Genomic DNA, 14,229 nt, shown 5'->3' with positions numbered 1-14,229 from the left:
AATGAAACAACATTAACCTTACTTTGATATGGACTTGCAAGTCAGTGAACTCAAGCACTTTCCTATGTTTTGGTCATTAATCTTAAAAGAAAATGCTTCCCTTATCAAGGAGATCAGTATTTCATTTTAATGTTTACAGAAATGCCTAAGAAATTACTGGAGAACAGAAAATGGAAGAACTTTTAAAAGTCAGTGCTAAATCCCTTTTCAAACTTTAACACAGTTTGCTAAAGATTCCTGCTTCATAGTCCACATTACATAGGCTAGATCGTTATTTTTGAAATAATGATGCCTTTGCCTCTATTGTCCTAATTTATCTGAATTCTTATTGTAGGACACCTATAGGAGATTTATTAACAATACCTTAAAGAAAACAATGAACTGCAGACAATATTTTTTTTGTTTGTTTGCTTTGCTCCAGTGAGTCTGTCTTTACCTCAGGAGAACTGGTGCAGGCAAATTACCTCCCCAGCAAGTTTCCCTCTCATCTTGCTTTAGTTGTCCTTAGAGGAGGGAGCTTGGCATCTGACTGCAGAGCTTACTCTAAACACTTTGGGTGGTGACTTAAACCAGCAGTAGAGTAGAAGAAATTAAGGTTTTATACTGTAGCCAGAATTTTAAAACACCACTCTGAAAATCTCAGCCTGTAAGTTTTTACTTATATATCCAGGTATGGCAAAGGTGTGATGCCTTGGAGCCCTCAATGAGTTCAGAAAGGAAACTCTTGAGTGTGCCGTTTTTGAAACTCCATGCTCTTAAGGTCCTAAACACATAAGGTTTCCTCAGTGTCTAAATAAATGCTTTAAAATTGGCAAATTTAAATAAAAACAGTACTTGTAACCATGCGGTTGGCATAACACATAAATAAAATATGTTGGATAAATCTGTTCACTACCATGCCAAATAGCTACAGTGCTAGCAAGAGACAGTTGTTGTCAGCTGTTTGGACTCCTGTATAGTTTAAAATGTCAATGCATTATTGCTGAATAGTGGAAAGGAAAATGTGTGCTCAGAGTCCCACTCTAGAAGTGTACTTTAGAGAGAGAGAGAGAAATGTCAGGATGCAAGATCAGATGGTGAATATCGTAGGATTTGGCTAAGGTGCTTGATATGTAATGACATCTTAGAGTTATATTGATTATTTTATTGCTTGTGCCAAAAAATGGCAGTGTTCTTGCCTGGGTTCTTGCTGAGCAGGCAGATTCAGCCCGAAATGTACTTCCCCCCTTTTATTTCACTGCTTTGTGTTTGTTATTAATTCCTTGTCCTTATCTCATCTGGGAACTCAAGAGAACAAATGCATAAGAACCTCAAACCCCTTAAACAGGGAGAAGAACGCCTGAAACATTAGCAGTTTTTGTGATCTTTGAACTTTAGGAGGAAGAATTATATTTTTAGCATATTCCAAGATTTCCATCATTGGATCAAACACAGTCTAGTTCATTCTCCTCTGCCGGTGTCTGAACACTGTCTGATATCAGCCCTATCAAGGCCATGAGAGTGCTGTCAGTTACTGCTCTAGCATGCATGTCAGTGTGTGAACTGTATTGTTGCAATCATTTGGTTTGCAGAATTTGCCAGAGCTGCATAGATGGCAACGGAAAAGACCTAGAAATGGCAATGCCCTGGTCTGAAAGTCTTGACTTTGGCCTGGTTGTTTCCATTCAGAAGCTTGGGGATAATATGAGAAATTGTTGAGATGGTCCACCAGGAGCTGGGTCCCTGTCATGGTTTGATGTGGAGGGGGGGGTGGTTCTGGTGGCAGGGAGAGGGGTTTGGCTCCCTGTGACCTCCCCGGTCTTGGAACCGGATTAGGCTTAGTTCTGGCCACCAGATCAGACTGCCATCCCCCTCGGGGTTGAGCCAATAGGGCGCCTCTGCGAATTGCCCTATTTAAGTCAGGACAAAGGAACCGAAAAAGGTGCTTTGCCCAGGATCGACCAGAGAAGGGAGGAGGGCACTGCCCCCGCTCCCTGGCTCCCGGCCGGGCGGCTGCCTGTGTCGGGCCGGCGCTGCCCACGGAGAATGGCGGCGGCGGAGCCAGCTGGAGAACTTGGGGGCACCCCACTCCCGGGGTGCCCACTGGGCTGAGTTCACCTGGAGAGGACGGAGATCTGAGAGAAACAGCCGCATCGACACCAGGTCAGTGAGGATGGAGCGGGAGGAGGTGTGCCGGAGCCGAGTTTCCCCTGCGGCTGATGGTGAGATAGCAGGCGGCCCCCCTGCAACCAGGACGGCCTCGGTGGAGCAGAGACCCACTCGCAGCCCGTGGGGAGAAGATGCCTGAGCCTGAGGATGGTCGTGTTGGGGTGCACGGCAAGGCAGAGAGGCATCTGGAGTCTGCGTGACGACCCACGCCGGAGCGAGTGGCTACAGCTCCCTAAGTACCCGAGACTGTGGTAAAGCCCACACCGGAGCAGTCTGTGGGGAAGGATTGTTTCCAGTGGGCTGGACTCACGCTGGAGAAGTTTGTGGATTTTTCCTCGTGGGTAGGGGATCCATTGGAGCAGGGGGAAAGGGTGTAAGGACTCCTCCTCCTTTAAGAAAGAAGCAGCAGTAACAGCACAGAATGAACTGACCTGCACTCCCCCAGTCCCTGCCCCTTGTGCTGCTGGGGGGAGGAGGTAGAGCCGGGAGGAAAAGGAAAGGTGGGGGGAAGGTGTCGGTTTTAAGATCTGGTTTTGTTTCTTTCTGTCCTCTCGAGTAATCGGTTTTTTGTTTCCCTTTGTCCTTCTAAGTAATCATTAATAAACTGTTTTGCTTTGAGAAAGCCCTGTCTGTTTTGCCCAGGACCATGGTTGGTGGGTGCTCCCTGTGTTCTTGTCTCAACCCTCAGTCCCTTTGGTGTTTTTTTTTTCCTCTCCTCTCTACTTTACTGGAGAAGGAGAGACTGTGTGAGTTTTAGTTGCTGGATCAGCCTAAAACCACAACAGTCCCTAAAAATGGGAAGGTCTATTCCTCAAGCGAGATTTCTTTTGCTTAGGTTTCTTTGGTGACTCTGACTTTCAGGATTTTGAGATTGGAGATGGACAAAGCAGAGAGGGCTTCATAATTAAAAAAGAAAATATTCATGTTGATCCACGTCCTGTTTTATCTTATTATATGGAAGCAACTAGAGAGGACCAAGTTATCACACCAAAAATCCCTTCCCCCAGAAAGGTGGTCAGCTGTAGCTGAAAACATGTCTCTGTGTATTTGACCCTGGTTTCTTACAGCAACAAGTCTTTTATAAACTTTTCATTGTGAAGCTGGGGATCATAATCCTTCCTAAATCAAGCAATGAATAAATCTCTGTTCAAATCCAGTCTGTCACCTTTGAAAATATTGCCTCCAAGTAGTTTAAGCTGTGCTGGATATGCCATGAAGTGGGAAAAAAAAAAGATTAGCCTTCCTCTGCTGTCTAAATAAAAGAACAAAGTCCTACACTGCATGTTAAGGGAAAGAACGAGGATTGTGTAAAATAGGTCAGAGACTTATTTATTTTTAAAAGGCTTGGATTGAGAAAGGAGAGAGAATAAAATTTTCCATAAATGACGATCAGGTAACCCTAAAGTGCAATGGTTATGAAATCATTATGCCCCAGAGGGACTGGAGGCATCCGCCATTGCCTGCTGCATTGTACTGCCTCAGGGATGTGATTCACTTACGATAACTAAAGTTCTTATAGTGGAAATACAGTAAGAACATGGAGAGTCTGAAGAAGTTTCAAGGTTGTGGCTTGGTACAACATCTACTGTTCATGTTAACCTATGCTGTTTGCTCATCTGTAAATATCCTCTTCTTTATATAGTTTCTTTGTTGTTTGACCCTTGGTGGGTGGCACCATAAGTGAATGTTTCCTGGGACCTGAATGATTTTTCAGTGCCTTGGGCACCATTAGCATGGTGCTACTGCTCAAGTGACTATCTGAAATGTAAATATGCTTGATAAGGACTCTAACAGCTTCACTACTTGCCGGTTTTAAGCAGCATGGAGGTGGGGATCGTACTCATTGTGGTCTTCAGGACAGTAAAGATGTGTAGAGCATGTATACTGCTTAGAGAGGACAACTTCCGGATGACCCTAGCTTTTGTAAAGTACAGTTGGTACTAAGTAAGAAACGTCCCTATTCTCATTTACTTTTGTTTGGTGTGGGTGCATGTATAAGTGGAGGTCTCCCACTCCTCAGGTATAGTCCAATAGAACCTTTTACAGCCTACTTTCTTTACCAAAAGTACTCCCATCGGTTTCCTCTCAATTCTGAGAAGACGATTCCGAAGAAAATCTTGTAATTTTTCACAATATTAAGAATGTGAAAAACAGGGGACCTTGTCTTCACAGTGGAGGCGTAGCTAAGATATTAAGAAATCTAAGTGTTGAGAATTTAAAGTGCAGTAGCTATTTTATGATTATTCTCAACCTGGTTATTACACTCCCTTTCTGTAATTTCACATAATCCAATTGCAAATTGGATAGACTTATCTTAGACAAAGAAGTTACTGTGGAACAAGAATGTCAATCTGAAAAGAATCACCATTTGAAAATCAATTTTCTGAATTTTTTCATAGGTAGGTAACTTCTTACATTCTTCATGAAAACTTCTTTCTACTTCATATAAAACATATGTATTGAATACAAAAAGAGAAACATAGTGGTGTCAAAGTATAAATTTTCCATACATGAAATTCTGTGAAGCACTTTTTCTGTTTGCATTGCACCGAAGACCATAAGCCCATCAGCACAACAGAAGTGCAGTGTGCGTTGGCAGTGGCTTCATTCATCTGGTATAGTCAATATATTTTTCTGAAGACACATCTTAGTTGCTTTTACCAAGAGAAAAATGGTGTATTTCAGACTATGTAGTGGTGCAAGACGTGCCTTACCGATGTGTTTTTACTTCAGCGACTGTGTATTAGAGTTTTAGGGGTTTTGCGTCTTAACCACCATGGATATTGTTTGAAGTATTATGGGTAGCAGCAGATTTACCAGAGGCACACGTTTCTCGAGAGGACAGTTTGGAGACGGGTTGCTCCGAGTAGATTGACCATAGAAATTTGATGTTCTCTATCGGATGTAGCAGTCGGGTTCACTGGCACTGTGTCAAGTGCTGGGCTCTGCCTGCCAACTGCCTTTGGGTCAAACCTTTTGGGTGACTTCTTTGGTGACTGATGTCTGTTGTGAAGCTGTCGTCTATTCAGAGAGAAATAACTGATGATTTTCTTGCAACACCGAAGATGCACTGCTGGTGTCTGCTGACCTCTGCATGACCTGGGGATGGGGTAGTCATGCTCGGTAAGTTGCAAGATTTACTTATTACTTACGCTTCAAATGTAGGCTAATTTCTCTCTGAAATCTATGTAAGCAAGATTCAGGTTTAGATGCTTTTGACTACCGCAAAGTTAACACTACTTGCTTTATTCAGAAATGCTTTAGTGTTGAAGTTGTCAGTGGATTTCTCAAGAATGTGTTTCACAGAGATGCAATCTAGCCAATGACAAAACCTAACTATCTTATGTTACATTTCCTTTTTCTTTGATATAATAAAGTTCTCTGACATGTATATATCCCTAAGTACAACCAGGCTTGTGCATATATATGAAAACCAACATCTTTCTATGCTTATTTGTGTTTATTGACTATAACATGGGATATCCATGGTTTCTTGAAAAGATGTTTGTGTCTGTTGTTTGTCTTTGGCATGGCAGCACTTCCTTGTTTGCAGGTTGGTTGGGTAGATGATAATCCTTTCACTCCTTGGACTGGCAGGAAGGAGGATATGAGGCATAACTTCCTACACAGCTGAAGTACGCTGGTTGTTACCTAGACTTAAAGGAGTTGGACTTGTCACATCATTATTATATTTCTTTTCCCCCCTGTTACTTGCTGCTTGCTGTTAGTATTGGAGGTATGTTGAGATCATTATGAAGAACTTTGAGGCTTTTTCTACTTTTAAAGGGATGAAGATGGTGTTCTTACTTTGCTTCTTCACCCTTGCAGTGGAGACCACCAAAATGCCTGAAATGTAATACCTATGGAGTATTACACTATATAATATATAGTATATAATATATGTATAAAATATATATATGTGAAATACCTATATAAAGAGACTAATAGCATAGTTTCTGATTGATTTCATGGTTTGATCTTCTACTCAACGCTCATAATCTGACAAAATTAAGCTGTATCACTCAAAATTGAAACTACATAATGAAGACACGCTTTTTTTGCTGGTTTAGAATCATAGAATGGTTAGGGTTGGAAGGGACCTTAAAGATCATCTAGTTCCAACCCCCCTGCCATGGGCAGAGAAATCCTCCACTACACCAGGTTGCCCAAACCCTCATCTAACCTGGCCTTGAACACATCCAGGGATGGGGCATCCACAACTTCTCTGGGCAACCTGTTCCAGTGCCTCACCACCCTTGATGTAAAAAATTTCTTCCTTATATCTAATCGAAATCTCCCCTCTTTCAGTTTAAATCCATTGCCCCTTGTCCTATCACTACACGCCCTTGTAAAAAGTCCCTCTCCAGCTTTCCTGTAGGCCCCCTTTAGGTACTGGAAAGCTGCTATAAGATCACCCCGGAGCCTTCTCTTCTCCAGGCTGAACAGCCCCAACTCTCTCAGCCTGTCTTCATAGCAGAGGTGTTCCAGCCCTCTGATCATCTTTGTGGCCCTCCTCTGGACTTGCTCCAGTAGCTCCATGCCCTTCTTGTGTTGGGAACTCCAGAGCTGAGCACAGTATTCTAGGTGTGGTCTCACGAGAGCTGAGTAGAGGGGCAGAGTCACTTCTTTTGATACAGCCCAGGATACGATTTGCTTTCTGGGCTGCCAGTGCACATTGCCGGCTCACGTTGAGCTTCCCATCCACCAGCACTCCCAAATCCTTTTCCTCAGGGCTGCTCTCAATCCATTCTCCACCCAGCCTATACTTGTGCTTGGGATTGCCCCGACCCACGTGCAGGACCTTGCACTTTGCCTTGTTGAACTTCATGAGGTTCTCACAGGCCCACCTCTCCAGCCTCTCAGGGTCCCTCTGGATGGCATCCCTTCCCTCCAGCGTGTCCACAACACCACACAACTTGGTGTCATCTGCAAACTTGCTGAGGGTGCACTCAATCCCACTGTCCATGTCTCCAACAAAGATGTTAAATAGCACTGGTCCCAGTACTGACCCCTGAGGAACACCACTCGTCAGAGGCCTCCACGTGGACATTGAACCCCCAAATGTAAAAAAGGTACAATTAAAGTTGATTTTTGCCTGGGATACTCGAGTTTGCCAAAATTCCACTGAACACAACCTTCACCCAAAGCATTCAGCACCTGTCATGAATGCTGATGAGAACAATTTGTTGCTCAGCTGAGGCACTTGGAAAACATACACTAAAATCATATGTTGCATTAAGCAGTGACAAAGTAAAGGATAAATCATCAAATACAGTTTTGAAACCAAAAAGGTTTGGGAACCAAAGTTCAAAGGCAGTTAGTATTTGCTGAATTTGTGGATTTTTCCCATTCTGGATTTCTCATTGCCCATGGCAGGAGTCAGCCCTCAGGCAACGAACAGAAATGATCTCGCATGGCTATGAATAAAAGCAGGACCTGCATAGTGCTTGAGAGATATATACGCCTGCTCTTCCTTATTGTCTGCTCTGCATCAGTATTCCCACGCAGCACTGAATGGTAACCATGCACTGCTTTAATAAGAGCATAGCCAGCAGACTAAGGAAAGGGGTTTTCCTCCTCTGTCCAGCATTTATGAGATAAATCCGAACTACTGTGTCTAGTTTAGGGATCTTCAGTACAAAGAGACAAACTACAGCCAGACAGGTAGAAAGGCTATCAAAATGTTTAAGGGGATGGAGTACATGGCATAGGAAGTGAGGGTGAGAAAACCAGATTCATTCAACTTTCATATCATGTTTATACCTTTTTATACCTCTGCTTACCCTGGACATGAGTTAAATGGGATGGAATTAAGAGGGACTATTCCTGGGCTGTAGCAATTGTATTCAGATCTGTACCAACAGCTTAATATGATGGCGCTCACAAGAATGACTCTACCATGCAAATAAGCTTCCAGAAGAAAAGATACTACATTTTAATTTAAGATCATCTCCTTTCCTATATGCTGTGGTGCTATTTCGTCTTGGTGCTTTGGGCTCGTCTGCCCAGGCAACATAATGGTTAGCGTGGTGAGCTGTGAGCTTACAGAGTCTTAGCTGCCTTTCCAGAGGTGCTGTAGAAAGAGTCTTTGTAAACATGCTAATTTCCTTCATTTTGAAAGCATGTGTTCATCTATAAGTATCCTTGGGAACTGGTGGAAAAAAGCCAGTAAGCTGTAAAGTCGCTCCTCAGCTTGCCATTCACTACCTTACCATGTCGTCAGACCCCGCTGTTTTCTCCAATCCCGGGTTCGTTCACCTGGTGTGCAACAAGACAACCCACACACTGAGCTGAGATATTGCTTTATTACAAAGCTGTGCAAGTTTGGGTGCCTGTCCCAAGGCAGCACACTCCTTCCAAAATTCAGTGTACACTTAAACAGCGTGTATTAATATATTGTATTATTCTCTTAGACAATTAGTGAATTTTCTTTCACCTAGCAAGTAAATTAGTTCACATGCTCAGTCCTTTGCCTCTGTCTCGTCCTTTTGAGTCTGAGGTTTGTTTTGGGTAGGTGGTCTATGCATCGGTGGTCGTGATCTCCTCCTGCTGCATTTACCTTTCCCCTAGTTGCTGCTGTGCATGCTGACAGTCCAAAATGTGATAACAAAGTTCATACATTTTCTGGGATAATCCCCCTTCAAGGACAGCCAACTTTTGATAGGGAGTTTCTCAACTAATCACTCTTGACAACTTCAAGAACGGTCATCCTGTTCTCAGACCTTGGTGCGTCTCTGTCTTCTTTAGATACGTGCAAACAACTTTCTAAACCCTTCATGCAATTCTTTCACAAAATTTAACTCCTTCATTGTTGGATAACAATTTTCCCCTTTTGAGACTTACCTAATTCCAATTTAGATGAATCTCACCTTTCTTGTGGTCTTTGTACAACATTTTCCAATACATTGTATAGCTACATATATATACACAAAGATAATCAACACCATGAGCAGAGTTCCAAGTAGCTTCTTAACCCATAGGCTCCAGTCAGGAAACCAGAATGTTAACCAATTCCATACTTCTTGAAATCCGTAACAAGTGTCATCTTTTTGTATCTCCTGAAGAATTTTAGTCTGTTTCCAAATTTCTTCTAAATCAGTCTCTATCCTTCCGTTCTGATTGACATAAACACAGCAACTAGTATTGATTAGGGTGCAAACTCGCCCTTCTGATGCTAACAGCATATCTAAGGCAAAGTGATTTTGAAGGGCTGTTTTCCCTACTTCTACCTGCAAAGCTCTAATAGCATCAACTGTTCGATTTTCTATAATTTCTAATGTTGCTGATATATTCACTATGGCCTCTTCTGGTTTGCTGACTCCTAACCATGGTATGAACCTTCTGGCAAATGAACGGAATCCTGTTGGTCGCTCAGTCAATGGATTGTTTCTCTTTTGCCTCTTCATGTATGATCTTAGCCATAATTGATTTTCCCCTTTTAGTTCTTTTATCATTGTGATATTTGGAACTATAGCTCCTAAAGTACAAGTTCCTGACCAATTAGGGTGTAAAGTTTTCCAAGCTTTATTACCACAGAGCCAGTACCATCCACTTCCTTTAGGAACTCGCCAACCTGTCTTTTCCTTATTAGGCCATTGATAACCAATTTCAGGTATACGAGAACAGTTAGCATAGCTTCCCATATATTTTGCTCCAGTACAGTTAACAGGTCATTTCCCATAGAGAGAGGTTTTTTCCCACCATTTGTTATTATTGTTACATCTCCTTAAACATTGATAATAATTTCCTGTCAAGCTATAGACTTCCCATTCTTGTTCAGTGTCTTCATTGTACACAGTTTGGTCACTATCATTTCTTGCATATTTTACAAATTCCAAAAAAGAGAAATTAAGAGGAACTCCTATTAAAGGGATACCCATATTCGAATGCTCCAGAAATTGAGTACAAATCCAACAATCTGTTTTGTTAGCAGCTTGTACCATTTTAAGAACTATTTCATGATACAAATTCCAGCTCCGTAGATTTCCTTGACTTAACTGAATCTGTGAGTTTGCTATACCACACAACAGTAGGAAAATGAAAATAGAATACATGATAATACAAATAATGAAAAAAAAATAAAAAAGAACAATTAATACATAAACAATCAATATAATTCCCTGAGTACAATCTAACTCAATATATGATGTAGGTCCAGACCCGCTACAATTCATGTGAGCCTTTTTAACTCCAGTGGTTTTATTTCTTCTGATTTCCACTGGTCTTCAGGACTCTTCTTTACTCACATGTAATGAATCCAAGAGTTATTCCATTGACCTTTACAGCAGTATTTCTTACCAGCAACACCATATGTTGTCCTTTCCACTTCTCAGTCAATGGTTCATTTCTCTATGTCTGAAGGCACACTTGATCTCCTGGTTTGAAGGGATGCATAGGTGTGTCCAATGGAACAGGAGTTCTTGTCTGACTGTACCTGTGAAGAGAAGACAAGGTTGTGACCAAGAATAAAAAGTATTCTTCAAGTATCTGATTGCCTGAGATATGCATCTGTTTATCTCTTTCTGTTAAATTTACTTTATAGGGTCTACCATAGAGTATTTCAAATGGGCTAACTTCTTTAACCCTTTCAGTGATACAAATATGCATGAAAGCTATAGGTAATAAATCTACCCATTTCGAATGGGTTTCCCGGCATAATTTTGTTGCCTGTCTTTTCAGGGTTTGATTCATTCTTTCTATTTTCCCATTCAATCACGGTCTCCAAGGGGTGTGTAAGTCCCACTTTATCGGTAAAAAAATTTTGAAACTCCCTGAACTACTACTGCTACAAAATGGGGACCCCTAACAGATGAGATCCCTTTTGGTACCCTAAATCTGGGAATTATATCTTTTAACAAAAACTTGACTATTTCCCTAGCCTTGTTGGTTTGACATGGGAAAGCTTCAGGCCATCCTGAGAAGGTCTCTGCTAACACTAACAAATATTTATACCCATTGATTTTGGACAGTTATTCAGAAAAATCAATTTGCCAGTGCTCTCCTGAAAGGGATCCTTGTTTTGCTTCTCCTGGAGGAGGCCTCTTCTGTATTTTTGGTTTATTTCTGAAACAAATTTGACACTGCTTAACAAGACCTTCTGCATACTGAAGCATTCTAGGGCCAGCTGCATATCTCTTAATGCTGGAAACCAATGCATCTGCTCTCATACAAGTAATATTATGTGTCCCATTTAATAATTCTCTCATAGTTTGAGGAGTAACAATACATTGTCCATTTGGCATCACCCACCAACCATCTTTGGTCTTAGTATGTTTTAAAAATTCAGCTAATTTGTTCTCCTTTTCTGTATATCTGGGAGCTTTTATTTCAATCTTTGTTTCTGGAATTAGACCTCCTATTATTTGATTAAAGGAAACTCTTTTCACGGCCTCATCAGCTTTCTGATTATGTCAGTCTGTCCAATTTGAACTTTACAGTGTATCACAGAGACTTCTAGCAAATTTACAGCTTTCAATAATTTTAAATTTCTGTTCCATATTTCACAGGAGTTCCTTGAGAGGATAACAATCCTCATCCTTTCCATATTGCTCCATAGGCATGCACAACCCCAAAGGCATATTTGGAATCAGTGTATATATATTTACTCTTTTCCCTTGTCATAGTTCTAAGAGCCTTGTCAAAGTAATTATTTCTGCTTTCTGTGCTGAGGTGTTCATGGGTAGAGAATGAGATTCAGTTTTCTCTTCTAAAGTTACTACTGTGTATCCAGCTTTTCGTTCTCTATGTGAGACGAAACGACTGCTACCCATGAACAAAGTCCAATCTCTTTTTTCTAAAGGTATATCTTTTGGATCCAATCAGCTGGAATACACTTGTTCAATAGTCTGGAGACAATCTTGTGTTAGAGTTTCTTCACTGGCAATTGGTAATAATGTGACAGAGTTTAAAGCAGTGGAGGTTTTTAAGACTACATTGGCTTGTTCCGCTAGTGGAGCTTCATATCATACCATTCTATTTGAGGACAACCAATGATGCCTCTTTTATTCTAGAACAATCAAAACTGCATGTGGAACAAATAAAATGATCTTTTGTCCTGTAGTTAATTTCTGGGCCTCTTGAATCAGCAGTACAGTTACTGCCACTGCTCAGAGGCATGCAGGCCATCCTTTACTTACTTCATCCAGTTGTTTAGGGAGGTAAGCCACTGGTCTCTTCCAGTCTCTCAACATCTGAGTTAAAACTCCCAAAGCCACATGTTTTCTTTCATGTACGTACAACGAAAAGGGTTTGGTCAAATTAGACAACCCCAAGGCCAGAGCCTTCATTAGAGGTTCTTCTGGTATCATCAAAGCCCTCTCGATCCTCCACGGTCTACTCCTGGACTTCTCCTGGACCTTTTAGGGCTTCATACAAAGGTTTGGCCATCAACCCAAAATTAGGTATCCAGAGTCTTGCAGCAACCTGCCATTCCCAGGAAGCCTCTGGGTTCCCTCTTTGACTGTGGAGGAGCAATTTGGCAAATTGCTTCTTTGTGGTCAGTTCTCAGCTTCCTTTCTCCTTGGGAAATTTCAAATCCTAGATACGTTACAGTCTTTTTGAATATTTGTGCCTTTTTCTGGGATACTCGATATCCAGCCAATCCCTGAAAATTCAGCGAGCTAATATTTGTTTCTTTACATTGTTGTTCAGTATCAGTTCCCAGAAGTATATCATCACATACTGCAGAAGAATAATAGATGGATTCTTACCTTGACAGTGTTCTAGTGCTAATGCATTGCCGAACAAGGCAGGACTATTCTTGAATCCTTAGGGCAAGACTGTCCACCAAAGTTGTACTTTCCATCCAGTCATTAGACTCTCCCATTCAAAGGCGATTAGTTTCTGATTTTGTCTTTTGGCAAAATACAAAAGAAAGCATCCTTTAGATCTAATACAGTGAAACAAACGTTCCTGAGGAATTGCAGTTAACAAGGTATATGAATTTGTTACTACAGGGTGAACATCAATCACTATTTGATTAATTGCTCTTAAATCCTATACCAATTGATATTCCTGGTGTCTTGGTTTTCTTACAGGCAAAATCAAAGTGTTAGACTGGCATTATCTCAAAAGCCCTTATTTCAAAAAATTAAATTTTCTCTTAATGTTTCTAATCCCAATGTTGCTTCTAATTTCATGGGATTATGTCGTCTTCTTACAAGTTTTGTGTTGGGTTTTAACTCTACTTTTACTGATGCTGCTGCTTTCATTCTTCCTGGTGCCTTAGTAGTCCAAAGCGTAGGAATAACAGCATTCACAATTTCTTTGGGTACCTCAGAATTCTTAACTTCTTTTTCCTGTAAAAGACACAGCTGGGCTTTCCAAGCCTTATCTTGTGGGATATGAGGTTGAATTGAATTTTTAGAAAAGGTTATTTGTGCTGTCTGTTTACTTAACTTAACTCTTCCCAAGAGAAGCACCAGACATTCAGGCATATATAGAAATTCATGTGTCAAAACCTTATTCCCGATTTTATATGTCATTGGTTGTAAAAAGGATCTTTCTTCTCACTTTCCCGTGACCTCAGCAATTGGTATAGAAAATTTATGTGCAGGTCCCTTACAGGTAGTTACTACTGAATAAGTTGCCCCCATATCAACTAGAAAATCTACAATTTTGTTCCCTAGCTGTACTAGAACCAGGGGATCGGCGGGGGAAATTTTCAAATTCACCCCTGGTCCCCTTCATTCAGAATTGTAGTTCCCCATCATTAATAAATCTGCCTTGGGCACTTGACCGCTGCTTTGTAGGTGATCTTATTCCCTATTCCTCAATTTCGGACAATCCTTTTTCCAACGTCCTTTTCTACAGTATACACAGTGATCCTGTCCAACCGACGCATTACCTGGGGGTCGAGGAATGTTTCCTTGATTTCTTCCTCTGAGAGCATCTCTCCTAAAATTTCTTCTTCTGTCTGAGGCATCTACTGTTGCAGCAGCTGTCAGGCTTGCTTGCAGTCTTCTGTCCTTATGCTTTTCTCTCTGTTTCTCCCTCTCTACTTCATCCTGCCACCGATCTAACAGTGTCCTGTACAACACTTTGCCCTCCTCTCACACCAGTATCACTAATACCACTACTTTC

General features: G+C 41.3%; 2 protein-coding genes across 2 annotated transcripts in view; one reads left to right on the top strand and one right to left on the bottom strand.

The window, feature by feature from the left end:
• The window catches only part of RGS6 (regulator of G protein signaling 6), a 288,543-nt gene that overhangs the window by 22,336 nt on the left and 251,978 nt on the right, over positions 1–14,229 (top strand). The window lies entirely within an intron of this gene.
• LOC147528596 (endogenous retroviral envelope protein HEMO-like) lies at positions 9,003–9,791 on the bottom strand. The gene has a single exon (XM_086612798.1). The coding sequence runs from the start codon at positions 9,789–9,791 to the stop codon at positions 9,003–9,005; it is 789 nt and encodes a 262-aa protein (XP_086468924.1).

This window comes from Tauraco erythrolophus, chromosome 6 (assembly GCF_009769465.1).
Source record: "Tauraco erythrolophus isolate bTauEry1 chromosome 6, bTauEry1.pri, whole genome shotgun sequence".
Classification (NCBI taxonomy): Eukaryota; Metazoa; Chordata; class Aves; order Musophagiformes; family Musophagidae; genus Tauraco; species Tauraco erythrolophus.
The sequence above is the reverse complement of the archived record's forward strand: the minus strand, read 5'-3'. Positions and strand labels throughout refer to the sequence as shown.